The sequence below is a fragment of the Struthio camelus genome, chromosome W (assembly GCF_040807025.1).
Source record: "Struthio camelus isolate bStrCam1 chromosome W, bStrCam1.hap1, whole genome shotgun sequence".
NCBI classification, from domain to species: Eukaryota; Metazoa; Chordata; class Aves; order Struthioniformes; family Struthionidae; genus Struthio; species Struthio camelus.
Window position 1 is genome coordinate 65340597 of NC_090981.1, and position 24261 is coordinate 65364857.

The window sequence follows — 24261 nt, forward strand, 5'->3', positions numbered from 1 at the left end:
AACTTTTCTAGAAGAAAGGCCAACCAAGCTGCAAGCACACTGACAGACACAGGAAATCCTAAATATTTTAAGATACTCGCAAATTCTGTCAACATTTGAGACAATAGATAAGTGCAAAGATACCTGACCCAGCGTGGGTACCGCAGGCAGTCTTACCACGCCATTAGAGATCTGACTGAACCAATTGTTTTGCATCTCATGTTTCCAAAACTAATATATTTAGAACCGGATCAAGCATGCTTACGCTGCACTATATTCTGCAGTGTGAACATACCCTAGGAGCCCCAATTGCCCAGAGGATCCGTGCTGAAGAGGATGAGCAAAACGCCATTGAGAGTCAATGCGTCTATACTCAATATTCACTGCAGGAGTGGGCAACATTCCCTCCCTCCATGCATAGAAGCGGAAGGCACGATCTCACCCGGCCATGTGTGTATGCCCTCCAAGCAGCTGACTGGAGAACTGGGACTGTGAAAATTGTAGCCTTCACTATATTTGTTCTCATGGAAAGTGCCGTGAAACTACTAGTGACTGAGATTGCTTTTTCAGGTTTTCACCGTGAGAACTAAAGCATAAAACTAAACCAAAGAGGAGACGGAAGGGCAGCGACTACCTGCCAGGCCAATGAAGAAGCAGAATGGATGCATGCAACTGAGGGCAAGGACACCTCAAAGAAATGGGAGGTTGACTCCACAATTTGCCTGAGGGAGACACGGACTGCTGAGCAATGAATACACTTGAATTAAAAAAAAAAGAACGGAAATGAAAAAGCAATCAAGGGCAAGAACAAGGCACAGTGAAAGTAGGAAAATGCAAAGCTTTGCATAACGATTAGGTCTGGACAGAATTCAGAGAGTGTAAGAACGACCAGGAAACTCAAATCAGGTCAAGAATAAAAGACTGAACTACCAGAACATCTGTAAGAGTAGCCATGGAGGCGAGCGCTCACAGCTAAAGCCGTGGGGGATGCACGTGTAGCAGAACTCAAAATCCCAGGGTTCAGACAGCAGAGAAACAAGAGGAACGGAGATGCATACCAAGGCATCCCACCCAACCCAGCAGAGGGGGTTAGATCCCCAAGAAAAGCATACCCAAAAGCCAGTATGCTGAACAACGAGCCAGCTGAGAAAGTCAATGGAAAATTATGAGAAAGGTGACTTTTACTTTCCACTCCACTCAGAGAATTAGGGTTCTTCCTCAGATACCTACTTATGCTTCTCTATGAGCCTTCCTCTCCAGCACTTAAATTCATAAAATATTATACTAAGGGGAGGGCCTTGAGAGGAACAGAACAGCGGCAGGCAAGCACCATGGATTAGACAGGATTTATGGATTTGGCTTTCCTCAAATGTAGGTAACGCTGAATTTCATACCTGCTCTCGTACAAGGAGGGCAAGCATCTATATTTTTTTAAACAAGATAAAAAATAGATGCCAAGTTATAACAGAGATGCTTTTGAAATCAATGTCACAGGCTTTAAATGAATTTGGATGGAAGGGGGTTGATTTACAAGTTTTGAATGATGAATGTCGGCAGAGCTTGACATTACTTTTTCATATAGAAGCAACATATTTGTGTAAATTACAGAAAGCAGAGTTATCCCAATTATTAAGCAAAATATTCCAGAACATCTATCTGAATGGACAAAAGTAGGCCTAGATCTCCACACAACAAGGGTACAAAAGCAAGCTGCTACTGGCTACTCTGTGGATCAAAATTAGGATTTAATTGACTCTGTATTAATCAGGAAGGGTGATGAATACCTTTTTGCTGGTTAACAGAGGACCCTCTGGGAAAGACGCTTCTGCAGAGCTACTGTAGCCCAACACAATTCAAACCCCATGCAGCCTAATATTTCCATGCTAGATGTGCTTATAGGGAACTGGACTAGGGACTGCCAGGTAGCCACGGCCACAGCAAAAGGGGCAAGCATCTATAGGTCACTCTGTACCAATTCACATCCCCTGTGGTTTGAGATCAGGAAGCACCTGTAACAAACTAAGGAATTGCACAGACTAATGCAATTTCCACGCATTTTAAAAATGGAATAAATAAAAAAGGAAAATTTCTGTTATCTTAAATTACTGTAAACTAGGGAATGGACAAGTACTGCAATTCACAGAGAAGATCTGCAAGGGCTTTTTGCCATTTTCTTAGTAAAGGTGCAAGATAATAATGTTAGGAATAAAGTAAGTCTACAGGGAGCAAGGATTCAAACGCTACCTGTCGTCTTCTCCATCTCAGCCACAGAGAGCACTGCCAGTGAGCTCAAGAGAGGAAGTACTGCGGCTGATGCTCTGATGCTAAAACTTTTGCCCCTTGATGCTTTTCTTTAAAAGCAAATGAAAGTGATGAGTCAGAAAAAAACTCCAGGTGGCAGAGATAAAATATCAGTTTCGGGACCCTTTTCACAACAAAAGACTCTGTTGCAAAAGACTCTGATAGAGCTGTCAATGTCTGTAAATTTTTGCAGAGCTTTAATTCACAGTTCAAGTACTTGTGAACTCTCTCCTTTTATTTGATCTAGGGAGACAGGAGCATCATGTAGAGCAACCAAGAGCAGAAATGAGAAAGGGATTGGAATTGCCAGACAGGAATGACTTTTGAGGCAGTTGAGCGTCCTTCTGTATCCCATTGCCACCTCTCTCCTGAGCTCTCCCCCAGCACTGGCTCTGGTGCTCCTACGACCTCTCAGGGCAGTCGTTCAGCTCCTTGCCTTTGCAAGGTTAGTTAGGCATGATGGTCATGCTCTTGGGAATACCCTGTAACAGCAGCATGGCTGCATGTCTCTACTTCTCCTACTACACTGAATTAGATCCAGTCATTTTAAGATAATGATGTGCCATATCCTACAGGCATACTCCATTTATACACATATTGGTGTATATGGCATCAAAGGAGGCCATGTAACTGGTGTGCACATGATCAGGATCCAGTCCAATACATTTAGAGGGAACAGATTGAGGAATTCCTCCCAGCAATACCGGGCTGTGTGCAGAGCTGCTGCTAGGGACAACAACTTCTGTGGCTGGAAAGAAGTTCAGTGCAGCATCTATTATGTACCAGCCATGGGAAGATATATGAAATCAGTGGAATAGACATGCTGAACAGAGAGGGAAATCAGGGAAGTCAGGGCTTTGCTATCTCCTGAAGTTCCCAGTTCCCTCTTCCTCTGAAGAAAATGGACAAAAAATAAGACCTCCTTTGTACAAAACCCGGTCAGGGATTCAGCGAGGTGACTCATGGGTCGCATGTCATTTCCCTGGCATAATATTTCACTTTGGTTAGAAACGGAGGGGGGCACAGGACTGTGTGTTAGAGAGATGACTCATTAGGTGACTTTCAGCTCGTGTCTCTTGGGGAAAATATTTAAATGGAAAGAGAGTTTAAACCCTGGAATAGATGGTTTTAGGAAGGCTAACATCTTTGGAGGGCGTTAAGAATAGGGCAGAGGAACACCTGCCAGGTATGGGGCAGGGACCTCTCAGTGGACATGAGTTGGCTGCAGTTCCCCGATACTACAGTTCAGGACAACGTGCAACTCAGGCCATATGCTGCCCCCACTTCCAGATTCCAACTGCTGCTCTCCCTGCTATAAGTAAGAACTGATCTTGTCTGACAGCTTGGCATAGACTAAGTGACCCCTCGAGGTCTAGTCCAGCTTTATATTCTGTGGTTTTGATCCTCATTTGCCCACAGTGTGCAAAAGTTGATCATAATATGCCTTTCTTCTGAGGGTAAGGAAAGGGGTAAAAGCTGTCTGGGAACTGATTTGCGATTGTTGTAGAAAAACTGCTTCAGAAATACCAAAATGGTGGTATAAACTCAAGCTGTAAGAGTCTGATGGTAATTACAGGGTGCACACACATATATAGGAGTGACTTTTTATTCTCATTTAAAAGACATAAAGCTTTCAAATAATGCAGGCTGCCTGCATGTGAAGGTTTACTGTTTCTTGCTGTGTGATTGAATTGCTTGACATGCCCCCTCTGAGAGACTCCAGTGTAATCTTTGTTTAAATTCTTTAATAGCTTTTAAAATAAGCTCTTCTCACTTGTGGCCTGAAAAAAAAAATGTTTTTAAAGCAATAGATTCACTTCTGCAGCTGACTCACACTCTGTGCAGAAATCAGGCTGCTAAAAAACCAGCATTTAGCAGAGAACTTGCCAACAGAATATAGGTATAGAGCAAATAATTATTCTGATAGTTTTCCCTTGCCAAAGCAGGCAAGGACTCTCCTATTGATCCCCCCTATGCCACAGGTTGGGAGATGAGGACAGTGACCATTTCAACATTTTTTATGGTAGTGGCAGTTTCCTGATGTAATCCAGCATCATTCCCTGCTGGCCACACAAAAGCTCACAAAAAAAGCCAGATCTCAGCTGAGCATCTGATTCAAAGAAAATTCAGCAGAGAGCCGAGTACTGAAAAGATGAATCAATACAAAAGCAAGCTGCAGCTCTAGATTTAAGCAGAAGTCCACAGCACTTAACCTACTTTAGCAGATCAACGCAGCGCATTTTTAATCAACGTATTAATCCTAAAATAAAAATAATTACCCTAGAGATCTGTATTAAAGTCCCTTAATTATATCTCATTTCCTCATTCTTTTTTCTTGTGATCAGGAGCTACAAAGACCAGAGTTTCCCAGTGTCATTCTCCTGCTTGGAGTTTCCCTTCTCACTAGGACTTTAGCTGATACTGCCATTTGCCTTGCTGAGAGCACCCACATCCATCCCTCTTGGATGAAACCCTGGTGAAAAAAAGGGTGGGCAGGATTCAGCCTTCCAGTTGCAGATGGCACAGTACAAAACAGCAGGGGAAGGAGTGAAGAATGTTTTATGGTGGGTGAAAAATGCAGGAATGCCTATAAATCTGATAGCTACGTTGCCCAGTGGTGCCAGGAGCTCGTTAAGAGCTCATTAAGGAGAAAGAGAGGTCCTAACTGGAGTCTGGACCCTTTCCTGAATTTTTCTGAGTGGAGGGGACTTACCACAGTATTTCTTTCCCTGAGCAGCCTCTCGTGCCTGCAGCCCTGCCATCCCTGTGGCTAGGCTTTTGCGCAGCTGCAGGACAGCCAGGCTCCATGACACCATCCTCAGGGAGGTTCAGGTGGGAAATCACGGCAGTAAAACAGCCAAGGGCCCCCCGTGGCATGGCACAACTTACAGCCATACAGCTAACTTTCCACCTTTCTCCTCTCTCCCCAGAAAAGGGTGACTTTGTGCAGACTGCTGATTGGGAACCATCCCTGGACTATGCTGTCCTCTGAGTTGTGCCCATGCTGCTTGTTTTAGGTCAGCTTTATAGATTCCCTTTCCCTCACTGGCCTTTACCCATTTCAACCATCTTGCAGAAAAGCAAGCCAGCCTTGTGTTATATTTAGGCTTAAAAGCACTGTACATTTACTGGAATAGTACTTCAGGGCAATTTTCAGTTTTCTCTAAGTGCACTAGGGAATTTCTTCCCACTGCCTCGGGAAGAGGCCCAGAGGCCTGCTGCTGTTGCAAATGTAGGGATCCAAGCAGAAGCTATCACAGAACAAGCAGCATATTGAATTACTGAGTAACTAGCCTTAGGTTTAGCCAGTGTCCTCAAGCTCCAGCTTGGCAAACGGCACTGAAGCTATAAATATCCCACTTCCTCTCTGTAAAGATGCTCTCCAAAACCACCAGCTCAACTGTGTTCCCTGGAGGCGCAAGCTATAGCATGTCCAAGAACCTCATAGCCGGTGTAAGCCAGTAACAGGGGACTTAACACAGGAGATTTATGAAAGAAGAGACTGAGCGAAGGTTACATGCATCTCTGCACGGAGCAGACCAGCGAGCAAGCAGCCTGGGAATGGTCCCTTTGCTTTCTCCCTGACAGCTGAGTGCAAACGGTAGATTGAAACTGTAACATATTGCCGAACAAGAGAGCAAGAGCAGGAAAGAAAAGCTGAAAAGTACCTTCATGATAATATTACGATAACTATGTAGGCAGCTAAGTAAATCACCTTTCTATCGTTAATACTGGACGGGCTGAGACTGCCACATCCTGCACTTTTATTTCTGTGAAAGATGGGAATTAGCAGTAACCAGTAGCAAGGGATCTAAGTGCTTTTTACGTGTACTGGGGGTGGGGGGGAGAAACCCTCGTTGAATAATCTTGGATGTGATACATAAAAGCAAAAGAAACAAATCATTACAATCTGGAACTAAAAACTTAAATAAACAGTGTTTGCTAGTCACAGTGACAAAACGTATGGTCACACCTTGCTTTGGCAATTTTGATGTCAGGGCACTCAAAACTATAGGGGTTTTTTGCAAGTTTGGGAAACACACGATTCTTTTTTGCATTCTCTGGTGACAGGAGAGGCTCCCAGGGTACGATGCAGGACAGAAACTGGCTACAGAAATAACTCGGCAGAAGAGTTTTACTTGCATCTTCTCACCGTTTTACTTTTACTTCACCATTTTTCATTTCAGTTTATACTCGGGCTTTATTTTCCACTTTTCTAATCCTGTTGCAGCTATTTGCACTTAGGAAAACAACTAGTTAGAGGGCTGCAATGCCACTAGGACAAATGGGAAAAACTGAGAAAATAAGGCAAGTTCAGACCTCAAGTCATCCCTCTGAGCACCAAGGCAGCTCGGTATTACACTATCTAACACATTCCTGAAGCCCCAAAGATGGAGGTTTTAAACCTCCTGAGGTAGTCTTACCCTTAAAAAGTTTCCCCTCATGTCTGGATCTAAATCTTTCCTGCTGTAACTTAAGCCCCTGACTTCTTGTTATCACGGGAGTTGTCAGAGCAATTTGTTTATTACATTCCTCTTTGCAGCAACTGTTTGGGTATTTCAAGACAGTTATCATCTCTCCCCTTGATTTTCTCTAAGCTAAACAAACAGTTTTTTCAGACTTTTCTCATTTGTCATGTTTTCTACACCTCTGCTCATTCCTGATGCTTTCCTCTGGCTCCTTCCAACTGAATCATGTCTTTCAGGAAGTGATGTGCCCAAAACTGGACCGAGTCCCCCAGCCAAGGCCTCGCTGCTGAGTAGGGTGCACAAATTGCTCCGTCCCTTAACTACAACACTCCTGTTTATACGTCTTATTATTATGCTTGCTATTCCCTGCAGTGAAAAACATTTTCTGATTGTCAGCATTTTGCTTGCTCTTGGCACTAGATGAGTTGCAAGCTAGGCAAGAACCGAACCATCGATCTCTTTTGGTAAATTACAACTAAATTACAGCAGAAACTTCCATAGCAGCTACCTGCACTACTGAAACCTACTTACTTCAAGGCATGCAAGAGAAACATGCCCCTTTAAAAATCATACAAACCATAACACTTCAAATCAGATTTAAGTAAAATAAACTCCGTATGGGTCAAGGTTAAACACTTGAAGATCCCCACTGGTGTTTGCTGTAATAAGAGCAGTGCCATTTTCAGATCAAAGACTGTTGTGACCTACAACAGATCAGTCTCAGCAGTAAATTCCCGAGAACACAGCAGTGAAAATACAAAGCGATCTCTTCGTTGTTTGGAACGCTAACAGTGCTATTTTAATTTTAGGAAAACATTTGCATTTTTGTTTCTAACGACATTAAAGTTTAGGCAAGTGCATACTGCTTTAATTTGACCTCTCAAGCCATTTCAGCTTGAACTGATACAGTGAAAAGCCTATATTGCAGGGTCTGATCAGAGGCAGATACTCAGCTTGCAGAAGTCAGTCTAGCTTAAGTCAAGTAAGACCTAGGTTTTTACAATAGCTGAAGGTTAAAACACAGTCCAACAAAGAAACAAATCATATCCTACCTAATGCTGCCCTTTACTACTAGTCTAAGAGACATTACCAGATGCATCTTCCCAAGAGATTAACATTGTTAGCACAACACTGAGAAGTGCTTTGAGCCTGTGTAACGGTACAGCTGGATCTCGGTCTCAATTCAGGTTTACCAGACAACTTTTCCTATTCCCTCACATCCCCCCTTACCTTTTGAGATAGTTTCTCCCATAGAGGATCTGCTGCAGCAAGGTGACGACGGCAAAGGCGCAGATGAATATGAAGAACAAAGTTCTGTTTCCCAGCAAATCCCTGCTTGATGAAGGGTCAGTGTATCCCATCCTTAAAAGCTGCTGAAGCTCTGCTGGGTGAAATTCAGTCCATTGTCACGTTCATGCCCTTTCCACTGGGAAGCGGAGGGGAACACTTACTGGCTTTTCTATAAGAAATCTAAGGACAAGGTATCCCATTGTTCAGCCCAGCTGCCCCTTCCTTGTCCCTTTTGGACGTTAGCTCCAGGACTGCGCGCAATGGCTTACTTCCAGCTTAAAGTTTCCAGGAGATTCAGACGTGGGTAACATCTAAAATCATCTCTTCAGAGCTCTTTCGGCGCAGGCAGTCTGTGCTGTGCGAGAGGCATTCTGTTCCCTCTAAGCCTCTCTTGAAAACCCGCTGCTAGCAATTATCTACTTCAATCCCATTTTCATATTCCAGATGGGGGAAGCTGCAAATAAACCAGAAAACTGCAGCCAATGGCATACACAGGGCTCCAGCAACCCGCTTTGGAAACACATAGTCGTCAGCTCGTCTTTGCTTCTGCTCAGCGATTCCAGCGAAATGTACTTGCGAGGAGACGTGACTGGGGTGTGCTATTATTGAGCAAGTATGTAATGATCATGAGGATTTCATTCAGTCCCCTGCAAAAACAACAGCAGCAATCTGGTCAGGCTAGCAGGGAAGCTGCATTTTGTGCAGCAGTGTGCCATCCGTACCGTGCCTTTGGTACTGGAGTATTTGCATGCAGAATGCAGTGCCTTTAGTCATACACCGCTTGCTATTTGGGCTTCTATGTTTCTCCTGGTTATTCCTCCAGAGTAAGCATAAGCAAGGTCACTGTGCATCTCTTCAAGGACAGAGCTCTCAGCTCCTGCATGCTGATTTATTGGAGGCTCCGAGTAGCCTCACAGCCGCAGAGCGGGAGACTGCCTCTCAGTGCAGGCTTTAAAAACTATTCATTTAAAGAGACAAATATTCTGATTGTTCCTGCACCGTGAACAGTTCTCTTCTGAAAGGGTGAAGCAACAAGACTATCTATGGCCATCATAACTCTCATAAAAGCTCCCCTTTGTCGGAAGCAGAGCGATTCTGCTCCCAGGGCAATCAGTGGGAGTTTTGCTGTTGATTTCAGCGGGAGCAAAATCTGCCCTCAATCCTTCACTTCTTAAAACAAATGCCTACGGAAGCTTTCTCCGTGAATGAAATGTCTTGGCTAGGAGGTCATTTTACCCCAATAATTGAGGGGGATAAGTATTTTGAAAGCAAAACAAGGAAAAAAATCCTTCATCTAAGAGAAGGGTAAGATTTTTATGTGCATAAATTTTGCAACAGTTAAATCAGCATATGCAAAACGCTCTTGCGCGCCAGCAGCCCAGCTGTGTGAAGCAGCAAGCAGGGACTGTTTCTCGACTCTGCCTGAGCTGTAATTGGTGCTGCATGGGAAGAAGGGCCAAAGGTAACTTTGTGTGACCTGTTCAACTTCTTGTAGCTAGGGCTAGTCCTTCACATGAACTAAGGCAATTTAGGCAAGAGAAACAAAGGCTAAACCAGACCTTACCTATATTTAAGCACGCAACAAAAGTGTCTCAGGTAGGAACCTGGTCACTCTGAACTCCTTTCGCAGGCACAGACTCCAAGGGGAGATCCAACTCTTTGCAGTCCCTTGACTTTGTAGTTAAGGTGCAAGAATCTAGGTCTCTGCTATGTTCTCTTTCAATCCCTTTCAAAGCTCCCACACATGTATTTGTGAACCCTACTAAAGGCTTCATTTATCAGCTGAGCCTAAGCAAAGAGCGGTTATCCCAGATTAGAGCAAATATTATCCAGCTTAATGTCTTGTCAATGTGGGGAAGAGTGGGAGAACAGGGCAAGCGTGGCGTGATACCTCCTTGGAGACACTCTCCTAGCATTTTGTGGTTCAGGGTCTTCCTGAACCAAGAGAAGAAAAAGAATATTTCGGTTAGAAAAATAAACCATTTGGATGCAATTACTTGTGCTGTACAAGGAATAACACACAAAATGGGGAATGTACAAATTAAATAGCAGAACTAGAATGATTCCCTCTTGTCAAAGTCATCAACTATAGGGCCAAATACGTTGCTTTGAATGACCAGTTCATGTAAGTCCATGTAACGTGAGCGATTCCATAGAGAAACCATGCCGTTTAGCTGGACCAAGTGCCCTCTTCCTTTTCAGTAACAGGAAAAGCACCATGGCCATCAGAAGCCCCAGGCTGAGACCCCATGAGATACTATACAGGCAAATTTGCGTGGCAAAACAGAAAGATAAGACCGTTAAGGACAGAGGGGGAGCAGAAGGTACTTAAGGCTTGGAGTTGTGGGGCTTTTATTGATAGCTTTGAATATCCCCTCTGAGAAACCTGCCTCAATTGCTCCAGGAGTTGTTTTGGAATTATATCAAAGCACCAGAAAGCAGAATTTGACTATTTATTTCCTTCCATGGATTTGATGCCGGTTTTTCAGCTCTTAATCTCACCTAGGTTTTGGTGAGCACCCTTTCTGCCTTTCTTCCTCTATTCCCCTCTACTGCAAGTGATTTGTTATTGAGATATCTGCGCTGCACCAAATGCATGAGTCTATTAGCTATTCCTCCTCCTGGTCAAAAGGCCAGCATGAGCTGCAGTAAACAGCACAGCATCCCTATGTGCTGTCAGTCACGCTTTGACTCTCTGTGTCCTCTCATCCTTCTCTGCTGTATCAGAGCTGGCCAGAAGATATGGCACCTGAGAGGACTATGTGCCGGCAAGCTGCATCCCTAAAGCAAGAAGCACAGCACAAAGATATCTATTATAAATGGAGAGGGTTTTCTGTGCCAGATCTTGCACAGATACTGCTCCTGATGTCATGTGTAAAAGAAATCTATGTTCACTGCCTTCAAACCAGCACTACGCTAATGCTGCAGAACATGAAACAGGGCAGCTCTGTGCAAGCATAAAGAAATAGGATGTCTATTGACAATTTTCAAAGGATGCTCAAGGTTGCTTGCGAGATTTGTTGTGAGTGAAAAAAGTCACATGGTGCCTGCAGAAGGGCTGAATGAGCAATTGTGCCAGGGCTTGTTCCCAGAGGCCTTTTGAGAATTTGACTTGTCAACTATAGCCTCCTTCAAAGTATCAGGACTCTGTAGTGAGTTAAAGAGAACAGATTTTTTTTAAATGATTTTGCACCCTGTGCTTAAGCAAACAACTGGCAACAAAAGATCCCCTCCTGAACTTGAGAGGGTCTTGGGGGAACAGACTTTACAGTAACAGTCATGCTGCAAAAGCAGATTTGCTGAGTATGACTAGGGTCTAGTGGAGTAGGAATTGCCTATGCAATGGGCAATGTAGCTACAGTGATACCGGAAACATACAGGAAGACAAGGCAACATCTCACCACATGCTACTCAGCACTCTGCTGGAGCACAGGAACCCAGTAAATAAGATCTTTTCCATCACCAGGGAATCCAGTATCACGCCACTAATATCAGCTACTCAAAATACCTCTTAGGAGATCGTAAGAGAGAAACAGATAAGCTGCATGATATGCACAAGCTCACAAAGAATAACCCTGTTACAGCTTGTTGGCTAAAGCACTGGCCCAGATATCTTGCAGGTGGCTCAGACTCCACTTGCTCTGTGGCTTGGGTGTCCTATAGCACCCACAGATGTATCCAAGGCAAAAAGATGTCTGCTACGCAGCAGCGGATAGGGACATGCTGTGGTTTGCTGCAAGGTGTGGACCTTTCTCCTGCACCATGACTCAATGCTCCCCTTAACGCATGCACCAGGCCAGGCATTCAAACAGCTTAGACTGTTCTTTGGGTTCAAGATGTGTTGGGTTTGCACACAGATTCAGTCCTATGCTTAAAGTGCAAGAGATTGCAATGAGGCTTGATGAAAGGCTTGAAGAGAACCAGGAGTCCTCCTGTCCATCCCAGTAATCCAACCCCGAGGAACAGTGCTCCCTCCCATGGGGGCCCTGGGCTGTGTAATTCTGCAAAGCACCCTAGTTAGCTGATGTTTAAAATGGATGAGCTTTGTGGCAAAGCGGAACAGCTCACAACCCTAGTTATATTCTCTGGGTCTATTAAAATATTTGGCTGCTGGAAGCAGTCTCTCTTAGGTGTTGCTGGCCTTTATTTGTTGTATCTGACTTGCTTGCTAAATATCATCAGAGATAATCCATCACGAAAAACCACTCCAGCCCGAGCAGTGAGATCTGAGCCCTCGAACACAAACATGAACACGCTCCAGATAGTGATGTTCTCTACTGGGAGCTCATCATTTGCTCTGAAGTTGAAATGAAGCAAAAGTGAGTTTAAAAAAATTTAAAATTGAATCTCAAACAGAAAGAAATCCTAGTTAATCACTGAGACAAGGTCTCTGAAGCTCCACACAGGGCAAGGTGCATTAGCAAAAGGACAGAATCTGGTAAGAATCATATTGTACTCCTTCTGCGCAGAGAATATGCACATCTTTCTCTGCAGAAAGGACACTACACGGTCCTTATTTCTAAGCTGCAGTATATTTTTAAACACAAATGAAACAGATAAATTAACTTCTGATGTACCTGTCCAGTTGGGAATTTCCTTACATACCTTTCCCTATAAGTGTCATTCAAATCAGTGTTTGACAGATTATGTGCTGTCACTTCAGTTGGAAGCAAGGGCTTTTAGTGTCTTGGACAGAAGGACTGGTCTGCTGGCTGTTTAAATCACAGTGTACGTAACTGAGCATGTATCACACAGGTCCAGAGTAAAGCAAAACAAGCTTCACAACCCTCTTTGGGATTTGTTCTTTCTGTGACTGTTCAGCCACTCTACACACCTTTCATGAATGTTATGCACATTAAAGAATTTTCACATGCAACACAGCAGAATATTATGGGTTGGAAAAGGTTTAGCACAGCACCCTTTATATCTCACTCTTTTGCCTTTTCTTTTCCAAAATAATAAAATGAAATCAGGTCTATTTACAGTTTCTACTAGCCTTCTGTCAACTGCTAGATCCCTGATTTTGCAAAGCACTAGCACATAGGTATATGCCTGGAAGGTGTTACTGAATATGAAACTCATAAACATATGCTTATCAATATTAATACTTTTACAGATATAAAACATGAATTTATTAGCATAATCTAGTGCTTAACACAAGGTCTAGTCCCCCATCACTGCCATAAATCCTTATGTCTAAAACTCAGATATTAAAGGAAACTAAAAGGATTCAACTGAACTGTAAACATTAATTTCCTTTTGAGCGGGGCTAAGCCACGAGGAGATGACACGGGGCCCACTGGCACCACGCCTCCTACCTGTGGAGCTGTGTGGATGGGAGGAAGTCTCCTGAAAGTACCATACATATGGTTCGTCCACTGGATATCCATTGCATCATCTACTGAATTACGACTATATTCCTTCCAATTAAAGTCATACAGGCAATGGGGGAGAAATGCACTCAGTGCATAAAACATCCCTCTTTTTACACTGCGGACAACATCTCTGCTGGGAAAGGAACGACCTCTTTCTTTCACTGGTAGGAAGCTCTGACCTGGAGACTGCCATGGCTCCCTGGCTATAGTGCTGCACGTTTTCTGTTAACTGTTTCTTAGAGCAGGGCTTGTGCAAGGCTTGCTAAAATGTACAGCACATGCTCACACTTTGAAATGAAGGCAAAAATGTTGCATTACTGGTGTACTCAAGAAACTCTGCCCGTGGATTAGCAGCCCCTGCCTGCCTCCGCACAGCAGGGCTCGATGCTAGGAGCAGCCTTCACTTTCCCAGCGGTGCTTCCAGCCTCTTGGCTAGGCCAGCAACCCTCAACTAAAATGCTCCTCTACACCCTTTCTCTCCTCCCAGTGTTTCCCCGCTGGGCAGCAACCCCCTGCACAGCCCCAAACCAAGCAGACCAAAGGCAGAGCCACAGCCAGGCAGATCTCCCTCTCCTACATCCCAGGGACTTCTTTTAAATCTCATTCCCTTCCTAAGGAAGGGCCATCATCAGTTTTCAGACAAAACCAGAGAATCTGGTGCCAAGTTGACTCTTAAAACTCATTTTTATATACCTCTGGTTTTGAGAACCCATCTTGAAAAGCCATAGAAGAGACGTGGATTTTCTCAAAACTATCTCCCTTTAGGAACCTCTAGTGAGCCCTTCCAGATCCTTTGAAAATATAGAAATTACAGCCTGTTTCTACAATCCAGTACACACTCACAACACCCCTGCAAATCAGTGAGAATGGTGGAAGTTCAGTTTCTCTGCAGGAAGAAGAAACAGCACTAAACTGCTTTTACAGGCCTCGTACCTGTTAAAAATATTAGTTCCATTTTGGAGCACTGTATGGGAGTCCTGGATTTAGCACCAAACCAACAAGACGAAATCTCTCCTAGAACCGTGGATTGCAGAGACATAGAAATGTAGAAATGTTTCTGCAATCCATGGTTCTAGCAGAAATTCTGCATGGGCCAAGAGGTTTCCATGCAGTGACGCTTGCTCTCAGAATGGGAATATGATCCTGCCTCTATCTCATGCAAGTCAGAACTCCCACTAGTTTAACAAAACCAAACTTAAAACCTTCTAGTGAAAGCCTGGAAAGGGCTGGCGTCAGTGGCACTGACTTTACAAGTTTAATTGCTGTTGAAAGTTTTTGATATTTCTTTTTCCACAAGATATATGAACATTAACAGTACAACGAACAAGTATTTCTTATGATCAGAATAAGGAATCCAATTGAATCACACATTATGTAATGGTGACAAACCTGGCTTATATTTATTTCACTGTTTTAAGAATACATTTTTACAGCAACAATAAAAATGGGATATTTAATCTGAGATATTAAAAAAACCTGAAATATGGCATGGGAATTTAGATTTAGTTCACAGAAACAATGGAATATGTTCCATGGATCTTGGAATATGTTTTGCAGAGCCAGTGAATAGCATTAGTCAATACTAGGATAAATACGAAGCAGAAAAGATTCCTCTGCATAATAAGGTAGCTAAGAAGTACTTCAAAAATTTTACATTGTATGCTTATAATCAGGGTGTAGAAAAGAGAGCTAATATAGAAAATGATTTAGACTATGCAAAAGTCACCTTTGTCTTCTTAGCACAGTACTGCATTGATTTTGCATTCAAAGGAATAAAATATATTCCTCTTGATTTAACCATTAGCTCATTTCTCACAAACCTCCAAGTGGTCCAAGCATTCATCTTTTACATCTTATTTCGTGACGCCCTTCTACAGCACTGATTTCACTACTAATCACATACTGCGAGCAACAAGTGTTGTCTTTGATGGCCTACCTGTTTATTTGAGTTACTACTCTAGGCTACGCCAATATGTTTTCAGAAATACAATGTTTTTTTTTAAATCAATCTTGCATCTTAATTAGTTCAGTCCATGACAAAAATGCAAAAAAAAAATCTGTCTGGTTTCTAAAGTCTTCAAAAATCCCCCCTCTTCCCGAAATATATTCTATTTTGCTCTTCTAGCATTGTGGAAGTGCTCACTGGAAATTTGGACAACTGATCTTAAAGAAAGAAGTCTCTATTCCTGCAGTACTGTGACTAGCTGTGCCTTTCTTTCCCTCCTGTGATGGCATGGATCCGGCTTTTAAGCCCTGCACAGTGCCCATGCTGACTTGCATGCAGTTACAGAGACAGCTATTCATAAAACTGACGACCCTTTCAAATTCCTTCCTTTGGATCTGTGATCTGTAATGTATTCCTATATCATGCTTATTTGTATTAAGGTAGCAAATAGACACCACTCCTGAAACAGCATTGTGTTAGACGTTGTAGCTGGGTATTATCAGAGCAAATCCTTGCCAGAAAGAATTTACGATTAAAGCAAGTGGTGAAGAAAAGGTGAGAGAAGGATTTATGAGCTCCATTTACAGAGAGCAGGAACTGAGATTTAGAGGCTGTATTCGATAGCATGCGACTGGCTCAGCTTCTGAAGACTAGCACCCAAAACCAGATGCCACAATGGTCCATTTTGCTCACAGTGCCGGCCTGAAAGGGCACGGCTCGCCTACCAGACCAAGAAATTCAGGTGTGGACAGGGCCTGCCTCTCCCCTAACCTCTACCAGCAATTTGAGCTACGCTGAATCTGTGAACCTAAACATCACCTGCAACACCACTGGCACTGGCAGTGTTGAGGTGGGCAGGGAGGGAGATTGAAGGCCATCACCAAAAGAGGATTTAAGCATCGTTTTCCTCTTGAAATTTTGGGAGTTAAATGAAAAACCTTGTATGGATCTTGCCTGAAGCAAGTTGTCCTGGGCTATAATTCAGATACAGAACTTCTGAGAGATTTTAAACTCAACCAAAGCTTGGGTTGAGGGATTTGTTCCCAGCTGACTTGAACATGGCATAATCCTCATGGAAATTGCAGCTACCCATTACCCATGAGCCCCATTACACTGGCATGAGTCTAAAAACATTTCCCAGGCTTAAGCTAGTGACCCTTGCCTTTCCTGTTGACACACCAGAACAAGCCATGAGCATGGCTGACACACTGTTAAAAGTATCGCTATCACTAGTTGTCACTAACAAACACCTGATCAAGCTTGAATCCTCCAGAACATGCTGCCAAGAAGAAACCCCATAATCGACCCCACTGACATTTGCTATATTCCACCTATTTCCAGTGCTTACATCACTCATGTTGAACAGCCGATACAGCATTCTTTCCATAGGCCAGAAAGCTTCATGTATTTATCAGCATAGATGCAACCCTGCAATCTTTTGTTGTTGTTGTTGTTATCCTTTTGCTAGAGAGACTGCAAGAAGCCATTTATTTAAAGACCTGAGAGTAGAGCCCCTTACTGATGTTTTTTCTCTAAAAACTGAAAAAAGGGAAGACAGAGTAGTAGATTATGCACAACCCTTTATTAATCTCCAACGCATGGGAGCTGGGACAGCACCTGGCCTACGGAATCTAGCGCTCTACAGCTGGCCTACGGGATCCAGCAGGATCTGCAGAAACGCCTCTGACAAGGAGAGCCATTCCCAGGAGAGCTCTCCTTTGAGCAGAAGGAAGCACAGCATGGCATTTAGCCAGAAGAGGTTTTCTGCAGAACATTGCCATCATCATCGACATCTTTATTTAAACTTAACTTTCAATCAGCTTTTTTTATTTTCTTCCAGGTGCATCCAGCAGCTCCTCTGTGGAGCTAAGAGGTCTGTGGGTGGCTTTTTTTCCTGTAATGTGGGTAGGAAGGTATGTGGGAACTGTAATTCAGTCACTTTAAATCACATGAAGCTGAAGCTTGAAAGGAAAAATAATAATAAATGGTACAGATTGTCAGGCTTAGTGCAATTCTCAATCAATTAAAGCTTATTTTAGGATCAGGGCAGTTTATTTTTAAAAAGTTCTCCTGGCACTTTGATGCTTTCATGCTACTGGATAGCTAAAAAGGTCTTGCTGGGAACAAATTACTCTTGGTACAGCATTTTCTGAACTGTATTTTTATTTTCCGTCAAATGACAATAAGTAAGATCCACATGAACAAGCTAGCTAGCTTAGGATAGCTAGCAGGCTACCCTAAGTCTTAGTGGCAGGGTATCTTCCCCTAAAGGGGGAAGATAAAGCTCGGACTCAAGCACGGTCAAAACATGTTTGTTTGGGCTTTTTTTTTGTTTAGATCTACCAAGATGTTCTTCAATGCATCTAACTTTAAATTGTGATACGGGATGTTGTGACATTAAACAGAGGAAAGCAAGCACTGAAGGCATTCTACATCAGACTGTTGCTTTTGTTTTTTTCAATCAGTGAAAAATTAAATGTTGTACCTGCATATTGCATTTATAGTTTTGTGATATTATGTTGGTTCTCATTTCATAGATGTGGCTGACACATAAATAGCCAAATCACTATTCCTCTTTTCCAATCCATGTAGCATTTAAGAAAATGAACCACAGTGCCAGATTTCACACTGAAACATTCATAGGTCCGAAAGTTACTAGATGATGAGAAAAGCCCGTTCCCTGATGAGATAATAAAAGACATAATTAGCACTATTTGTAGGTCATCCCAACTCATGAGAGTAGCTGGTAAACAAGAATAATGAGATGAGTTCACCTCTGTTTGAAATAACAGGCAAAATATTTGCCTAAAAGAATGGGCAATAATCATGTGATTCCATAATTCACTACATGAGATTATGGAAGTTACATGCTACACAGTTGCACACCGTCATTATAAACTGACTAAACTTTTACTCTGAGGTTTAACAGAAAACAAAATTAAAAGGAAGGTGGAAAGGGTGTCTGAAAACTATTCCTCACCCTATTTAATTTACAGCATTATAGCCTTCCTTTGCCTGTGAGCTCCTTCCTTTTTCCACCTCAGGCCTGGAGCCATCCCTCAAATACATTGCACTGAGTAGCAGTTTTATATGCATTTTTCCCAACTGGAAAAGTTTTACGGGTCCAAAACTGGAAAAGTACACTTGGCCATACTAACTACAAAGCAACAGGGAACTAAGGCCCTTTGGATCAACAAGGAATCATGGCATGACCTTCAACATCCTTGTAACAGGTTATGTTCAGTGATGTATCTCTAATGTCTGTCTGCTCTGGGCAAAGGAAGGCCCTACCTTTTTCCTCGGTATAGCTCCTTCCAGTTGATGAAGCAAAGGAGTTGACTGGCGCTGAGAAAATTAGAGCTTTCACTACAAGCACAGTGCTGTGGCACATAAACTTAGTTTAGATGGTCATCAGCTTCACAGAAATACGTATCTTGCTCTGGGCGACACACCCCACATAAATCCTGCAAGCGCTGAGCGGCACTACAGAGAGCGGAGCTTGACTTTGAATGTTAAATATATGCTTGAATTCACTAGCTGCTGCCTTGAACCAGCACACCGTCCTTTCCTAAAACATGCAGGAATGCCACCAGCTCTGCATTTTAGTTTGTGGCCTGCCCTTGCCCTTGCCATCACTGCAGGTCTGTGCTTCAGAATTTACATTTTCATGTTAAAATTATTACATTTCTCAACTGGTAGTGAAATGTTACAGACATCATACTCCAAGTCAATAATATCCATCCATTTTGACCTCAAACATCAGCTCCAGGTGTTTCATGCCCCATTCGTTCAAACAGGTTATTAATATCAGAAGTAAAAGATGCAATTAAAAAATAATTAGCTATTCCCTAGTTCATTATTTCTGCAGAACCAGTCAGTTTTTGGTTTTTTTAAAACCATAAAACCCCAAACTTCCTCCCAGCAGCCCAAAAGCCAAGTCATCCATATTCTCAATTCCATATCCCCCCAAGGGGGGCAACAGCCTGCACTATGATTTACTCATTCGGAGGAGGGTCAGGCTCAGCTTCCATGCTTCACCAGGCTTCCTTCAAGACTTCAGGCAAATCTACACTGCAGTGCTGAGATCTCCAAGCAAGCTTGGGAAGGTGAAACAGCACATCTGCAAAAGCATGGCTGCTTCCAGGACTTCATCTGGGATGTCTGCATGGCAGAGTGCAGTCCTCTATAGCTTAATCAGCTCACGGATGAGTATCTTTGTCCTCTTCAGCATCTTTTTCCTAATTTGTGAACTGATGATTGTGGCATTTCTTGACCTCGCAGGTGCAATGCAAGAGTAACAAGGATAACCATATGAAGCTTTTCAGTTAGGGCACAAGGCAAATCAAAATTATGGCTTTTATCATACAGCTTTGTCAGTATGAGGACTGCAAGAGCATGATGTGCCTGATTAGGCACAGAATTCAGTCCCCTAAATGCCACCATCCCAAACTACTAGACATATCCAGGATCACCTGGTTAAGATAGGCAAGTATCACACACAACTCATGGGTAGCCTGAACCCTGCTAATAGTGGCAACCAAAAAATCTTAGTTAGTAATAGCATTAAGCACAGGCACACCTGACTTCTTCCATAAATGTTGTGCCTACAGCCTGCCTAAACCCTCCAGGCAGTCAGTCGATATTTAGTCAGTTCACTCAGTGGAGTCTAGCAGTTCATGTCATCCTAAAGTAAATTTCTAAGCTATTTCAAATGAATCACATTCTAAAAATGCCTTTTTTCTGTCTTGACTACCAGGGGAGATTGGGATGGCCAGCTCAGCTGTAGGAACGGTGGATACCTAGAGGTTGGTGAGAGGGCCAAGTGTGAAGACAGCATGAAAACAAACTGAATGTAATACCAAAATAAATAACCTTAGGAAGTGATTTATTAAAGTTTCCCCTTCTATAATTAATTCACTGAAAGGGTCTATATTAATTCAGTAAAATTGCCACAGAAACTCACAGTAGCTGTACTCCATTGCCATTGAACAGGGATAGTGGCACAGAATTTCACCTAGGTTCCAGTAATATTTTGGTCTACTTTTTTCTCTCTCCTAGCTACTGAAGATGATCATCAGCAAATGAATAAAACATATTTTCGCGCAAACGAAACAACATGTGCCGGCTTTGCTGCTAGCATTCTGTCCTCAAGATTAGCCTTTTGTTAACCCTTCTTCTCACTTTTACTATTAACTCGCCTCCTCTCACAGTTAAAGGGAAGCTAAGACAAATCTGGGAGCTGTGATATTTCTTCCCCAGTAATATTCAAAAATATTTTGGGGGAGAGGGGAGGAGTGGAGTTACACTCCAGTCAATACAATAACGTAAAAGTAAGTCAGATATTTTAAAACACCTTCTTGCATTCTGTATAAAATTCTGTAAGAATTTAGAAAGTGATAGAGATGAAATGACAGTAATTTGAAACTATTAAAAGGAAATGCCCAGTTACACAACACACAGCCTTTGGAAGTCCTTGCCACAAGGCAAAGTGCTTACTGAAATTCAACGGCTCCTTTGAAGGCCCATGCAAAGGCTAAGAACATCATACAGCTTCACAGATTGAACACGGACTCCCCCGAGTCACTGCATAAGCCACGCAAAACTGCCTCCGTTAGGTTATTCTGTAATCTTCCATTAGGAGGGTGGGAGATAGGAACAGTTTACATGACCTGAAGCGTTTATTTAACATCCTTGTATTTTCATGCCCTTCTCTGAGATACCCAGCCTCTAGGTTCACCCAGAGGGATGGCAGGGACTGGTGGCAGAAATATAAAATGAAAAAACTCTCACGTTTGCATAATTTGGCCCCTGGACCTTCAATCTGAGGGTCAAACTAGGGAAGCTAAGGATTATTAAGAGAATCTGCCCTGGCTTTTTAGGTTATATCTCACCCTTTGGTCATCACTTTCTGTTGCAGATTAAATACCACCCTGCTGTGTCAGTAACAAATACAGCTTACGGGGGTTATAGCTCCTGGTCCTGCTTTATTTGCTACAAACACTTCAGGAAAAGGAATTAAAATGCCTACACATGAAATCTTCACTTGCTTGCCTTTGAAGGCTAGCACAGAAACCCTTGAACAACAAGCAGCTAATGACTGGGCAGATGCCAGATTTCACTGAGTGGTGCCAGGGATGGATTTGGCCTAGTATTTTTCATTTGTACATCCCCATAAAGTTGAATCATTGGGCAGGTTCTGCATTACCACTTAATCAGAACCTAAGCCAATATCCATTTAAATCAAGGGGAGTCAGCCTTGATTTTCAAGGGAGGAAACAGAACCGAAATCATTTTATTATATCACTTCAGCCTTGCTTTTTTTTTTCTCTCTCACAGCAAAATTTAACGTGCAATGTGGCTTTAACCTACTTCCATTACCATCAGTGCTACAGAGAGAGGCATGCAGATGCTTAATCCTGCAACCAGTCAAGCACCCACAAGATCTTTTGAAGCTGCAAAGGAAGGCTGGGAGTAGTCCTTAGAAGCATCCAATTATCTTACTGAACTGATATGCAGAATAGCTATTTGAAGCGGGGTTTTTTTCCTGTTTGTTACAATGTCTGATTAAAAAAAAGCATTAACTAATTATTTTTATTGCACTTTTTGTAGTATTTCCCATGGGACTTGGGCTACAGCTGCCTCAGCTTGATCCCATCTGGCTGGGGGATGTATTTTTCCCAGACTGAACAGGATTTTCTGCTGCAGCTGTCTCTACGGAGGTGGGGGAGCTATTAGAAACAGGTGCATTACACATAAATGGTCCCTGGCTTGAAACCATCTGATGGACTCCAGCAGGAAAACTTCAATCAATCACTGGAGCAAAATCAGACTAATTCCACTCCCCTTTTTTTTTTCTGGGAACACACACACTGATTACTTTTAACATATGTAAAGAACTTGGTGGGAGGGGCGTATCTTGAAAAGGTATTTATGGCTTTCCAACAAGAATTTTATTAGTTACTAAAACTAAAATATTGCAACTGTTTTGAGCAGTTGTCATCTTGCAGGCAATAAATTATCTGCAACATGATTAAGATCACTTATGGAAAAATATGCTGTTAGCAATGGAAGGGAGGAAAACACCCCCATACGAACCTGATTAATCAAACATAATTGGCAGCAAGCACAGAAGAGAGATTTTGTTCTTTAGTTAAGCAGAAGACACGTTTTAGTGCAGACGAGTATCTGCTCGACTCCAAGTGACATTGTCATGTTCTCTGTGCTCCCATCCTTATTTCAGACCTTGTCAACCCCACATCTCCCGATTCGTTTCGCTTGGGCTCCAGTCCTTTACAGATGCTTAGTGACAACCCTCATTAGTCCTACCTAGGCTACTGCTAGGCTACTCCTACCAGGAGATGCTTTTTGCCCAACTCTTTTGGGGTGTGCTAGAGAGTCAAATTTTCCCCTTCACACTTAGGAATCAATGGCCAAAGGTGGATATCGCTCCTTCCCCATGCCTAAATTTGGGGAGTTAACTTTTTTCCCCTGCGTTATTTTAACTTCGTTTCTGAACATACAACAGATGTGCCCAGAGTCCAGAAAAGGAGCTTTGGGAAACGTTTTCTCTTTTTTTACTAAACAAGTTCTGACGAGTCGACCACCCAAAGCACAACAGCTCCCTTTGCCGCTCAGACCTTTGGCTCTCAGCTTGAGGAGGCTGTCAAAGGCCTTTCCTCCTCACCTCACATTTTCTGCATCTGCAGCGTGGTCTGTGCGCTACGTTGCTGTTTGCATGCTACCCCAGGGAGACACAGCACGCTCTGACTCCGGAAGAGCCTAAGATATGTAATTTTGGGTACAGAAAGATTTTTATGACTTTCTTACAACTGCACAGTCAACTTATGGAGATACAGCATCTGGTCTAACAGGCCCTACCCCCTCAAAAAATGCCACCTTCTCAAACAGTTCCAACTAGTTGTTCGAGGCTATAGATTACTTTATGGAAACGGTCATGGTGTGCCGGAACAGAATGGTTTTACTGGCTCAAGATAGCATGAAGCTGTAGTATCACGAGCACTTTAACCTGGCCTAAACTGGTATTACCACGGAAAAAGACAAACCTCTCCTGCTCCTGCTTTCAGCTACCCATCTTTGGTGTCGCACTGCCCCTTCCCTTATATGAACACTAGCGTTTGTATGGATGTATGGTGACTAACAGAGAGGTAATCTAGATCAGAATAAATCCAGTAGGAAAAAAAAAGTTAGTTTTCATGTGGATCAGCTTCCTAGCCCAGTTTCGTTGCATAACCACAGAAACGCTTCCAGAAAGCAGGAGGGGGGATGCTAGGAAGGAGGCATGAGTGGCAAAAGTGGGATGCAAGGGCGTGAAGACTGACTCTTTGGACAGCAATGCTGGCTTCCGTCAGCTGAAATTGCTTGTGAAATGACGGCCTGAGTAAGTGACTCCTTGTGGCGTTCCCACACAAGCCCCGCTGAACTCTTTGGACAACACATATCACATCTCTCTCTATTTTTGCACAGCCCAGGCTGGTTTTCCAGCTAGGTAGGAGGATAAAGACATGTCCCACAGTGGTGAGGACAAAAAGCACAAGAGCCCATGTAAAGATAACGGGTTTTAATCGCAGGAGAGCTACTGCCTCACTGTGTAACCTTGGGTGAGGTGCTTGACCTCAATTTGCCTTAGCTAAAAAGCTGGTGGGGTGGGAAGTGAGGGTGCGTAGGGCTGACAGTGTGATGCTGTGTCTGAACGAGCCTTTGCTGGATGTTGTGAGGCTGCTGATGGGCAATTATGGACAAAATAACAACAGTGACGCTAGAAAGCTCCAGGCATCTTCAACAGATTTTGCTGGCCTATTCCAACAGAAGGCTGCTAATGGCATCTGATTACTTTCTTTGTGCTACTGCCATTTAAGGTCGCTTTGAAGGACACAAACTCTTC

At 43.0% G+C, this 24261-nt stretch overlaps 1 protein-coding gene across 2 annotated transcripts in view; it reads right to left on the bottom strand.

Moving 5' to 3' along the window:
- LOC104138502 (alpha-2,8-sialyltransferase 8E) overlaps nucleotides 1-24261 on the bottom strand; it is a 72853-nt gene that overhangs the window by 40247 nt on the left and 8345 nt on the right. For both annotated transcript variants that reach the window (XM_009666142.2, XM_009666141.2), the window contains exon 2: nucleotides 7980-8686. In XM_009666142.2, coding sequence (XP_009664437.2) covers nucleotides 7980-8110 — 131 coding nt within the window. In that variant the 5' untranslated portion in view covers nucleotides 8111-8686. The remainder of the gene's footprint in view (nucleotides 1-7979; nucleotides 8687-24261) is intronic.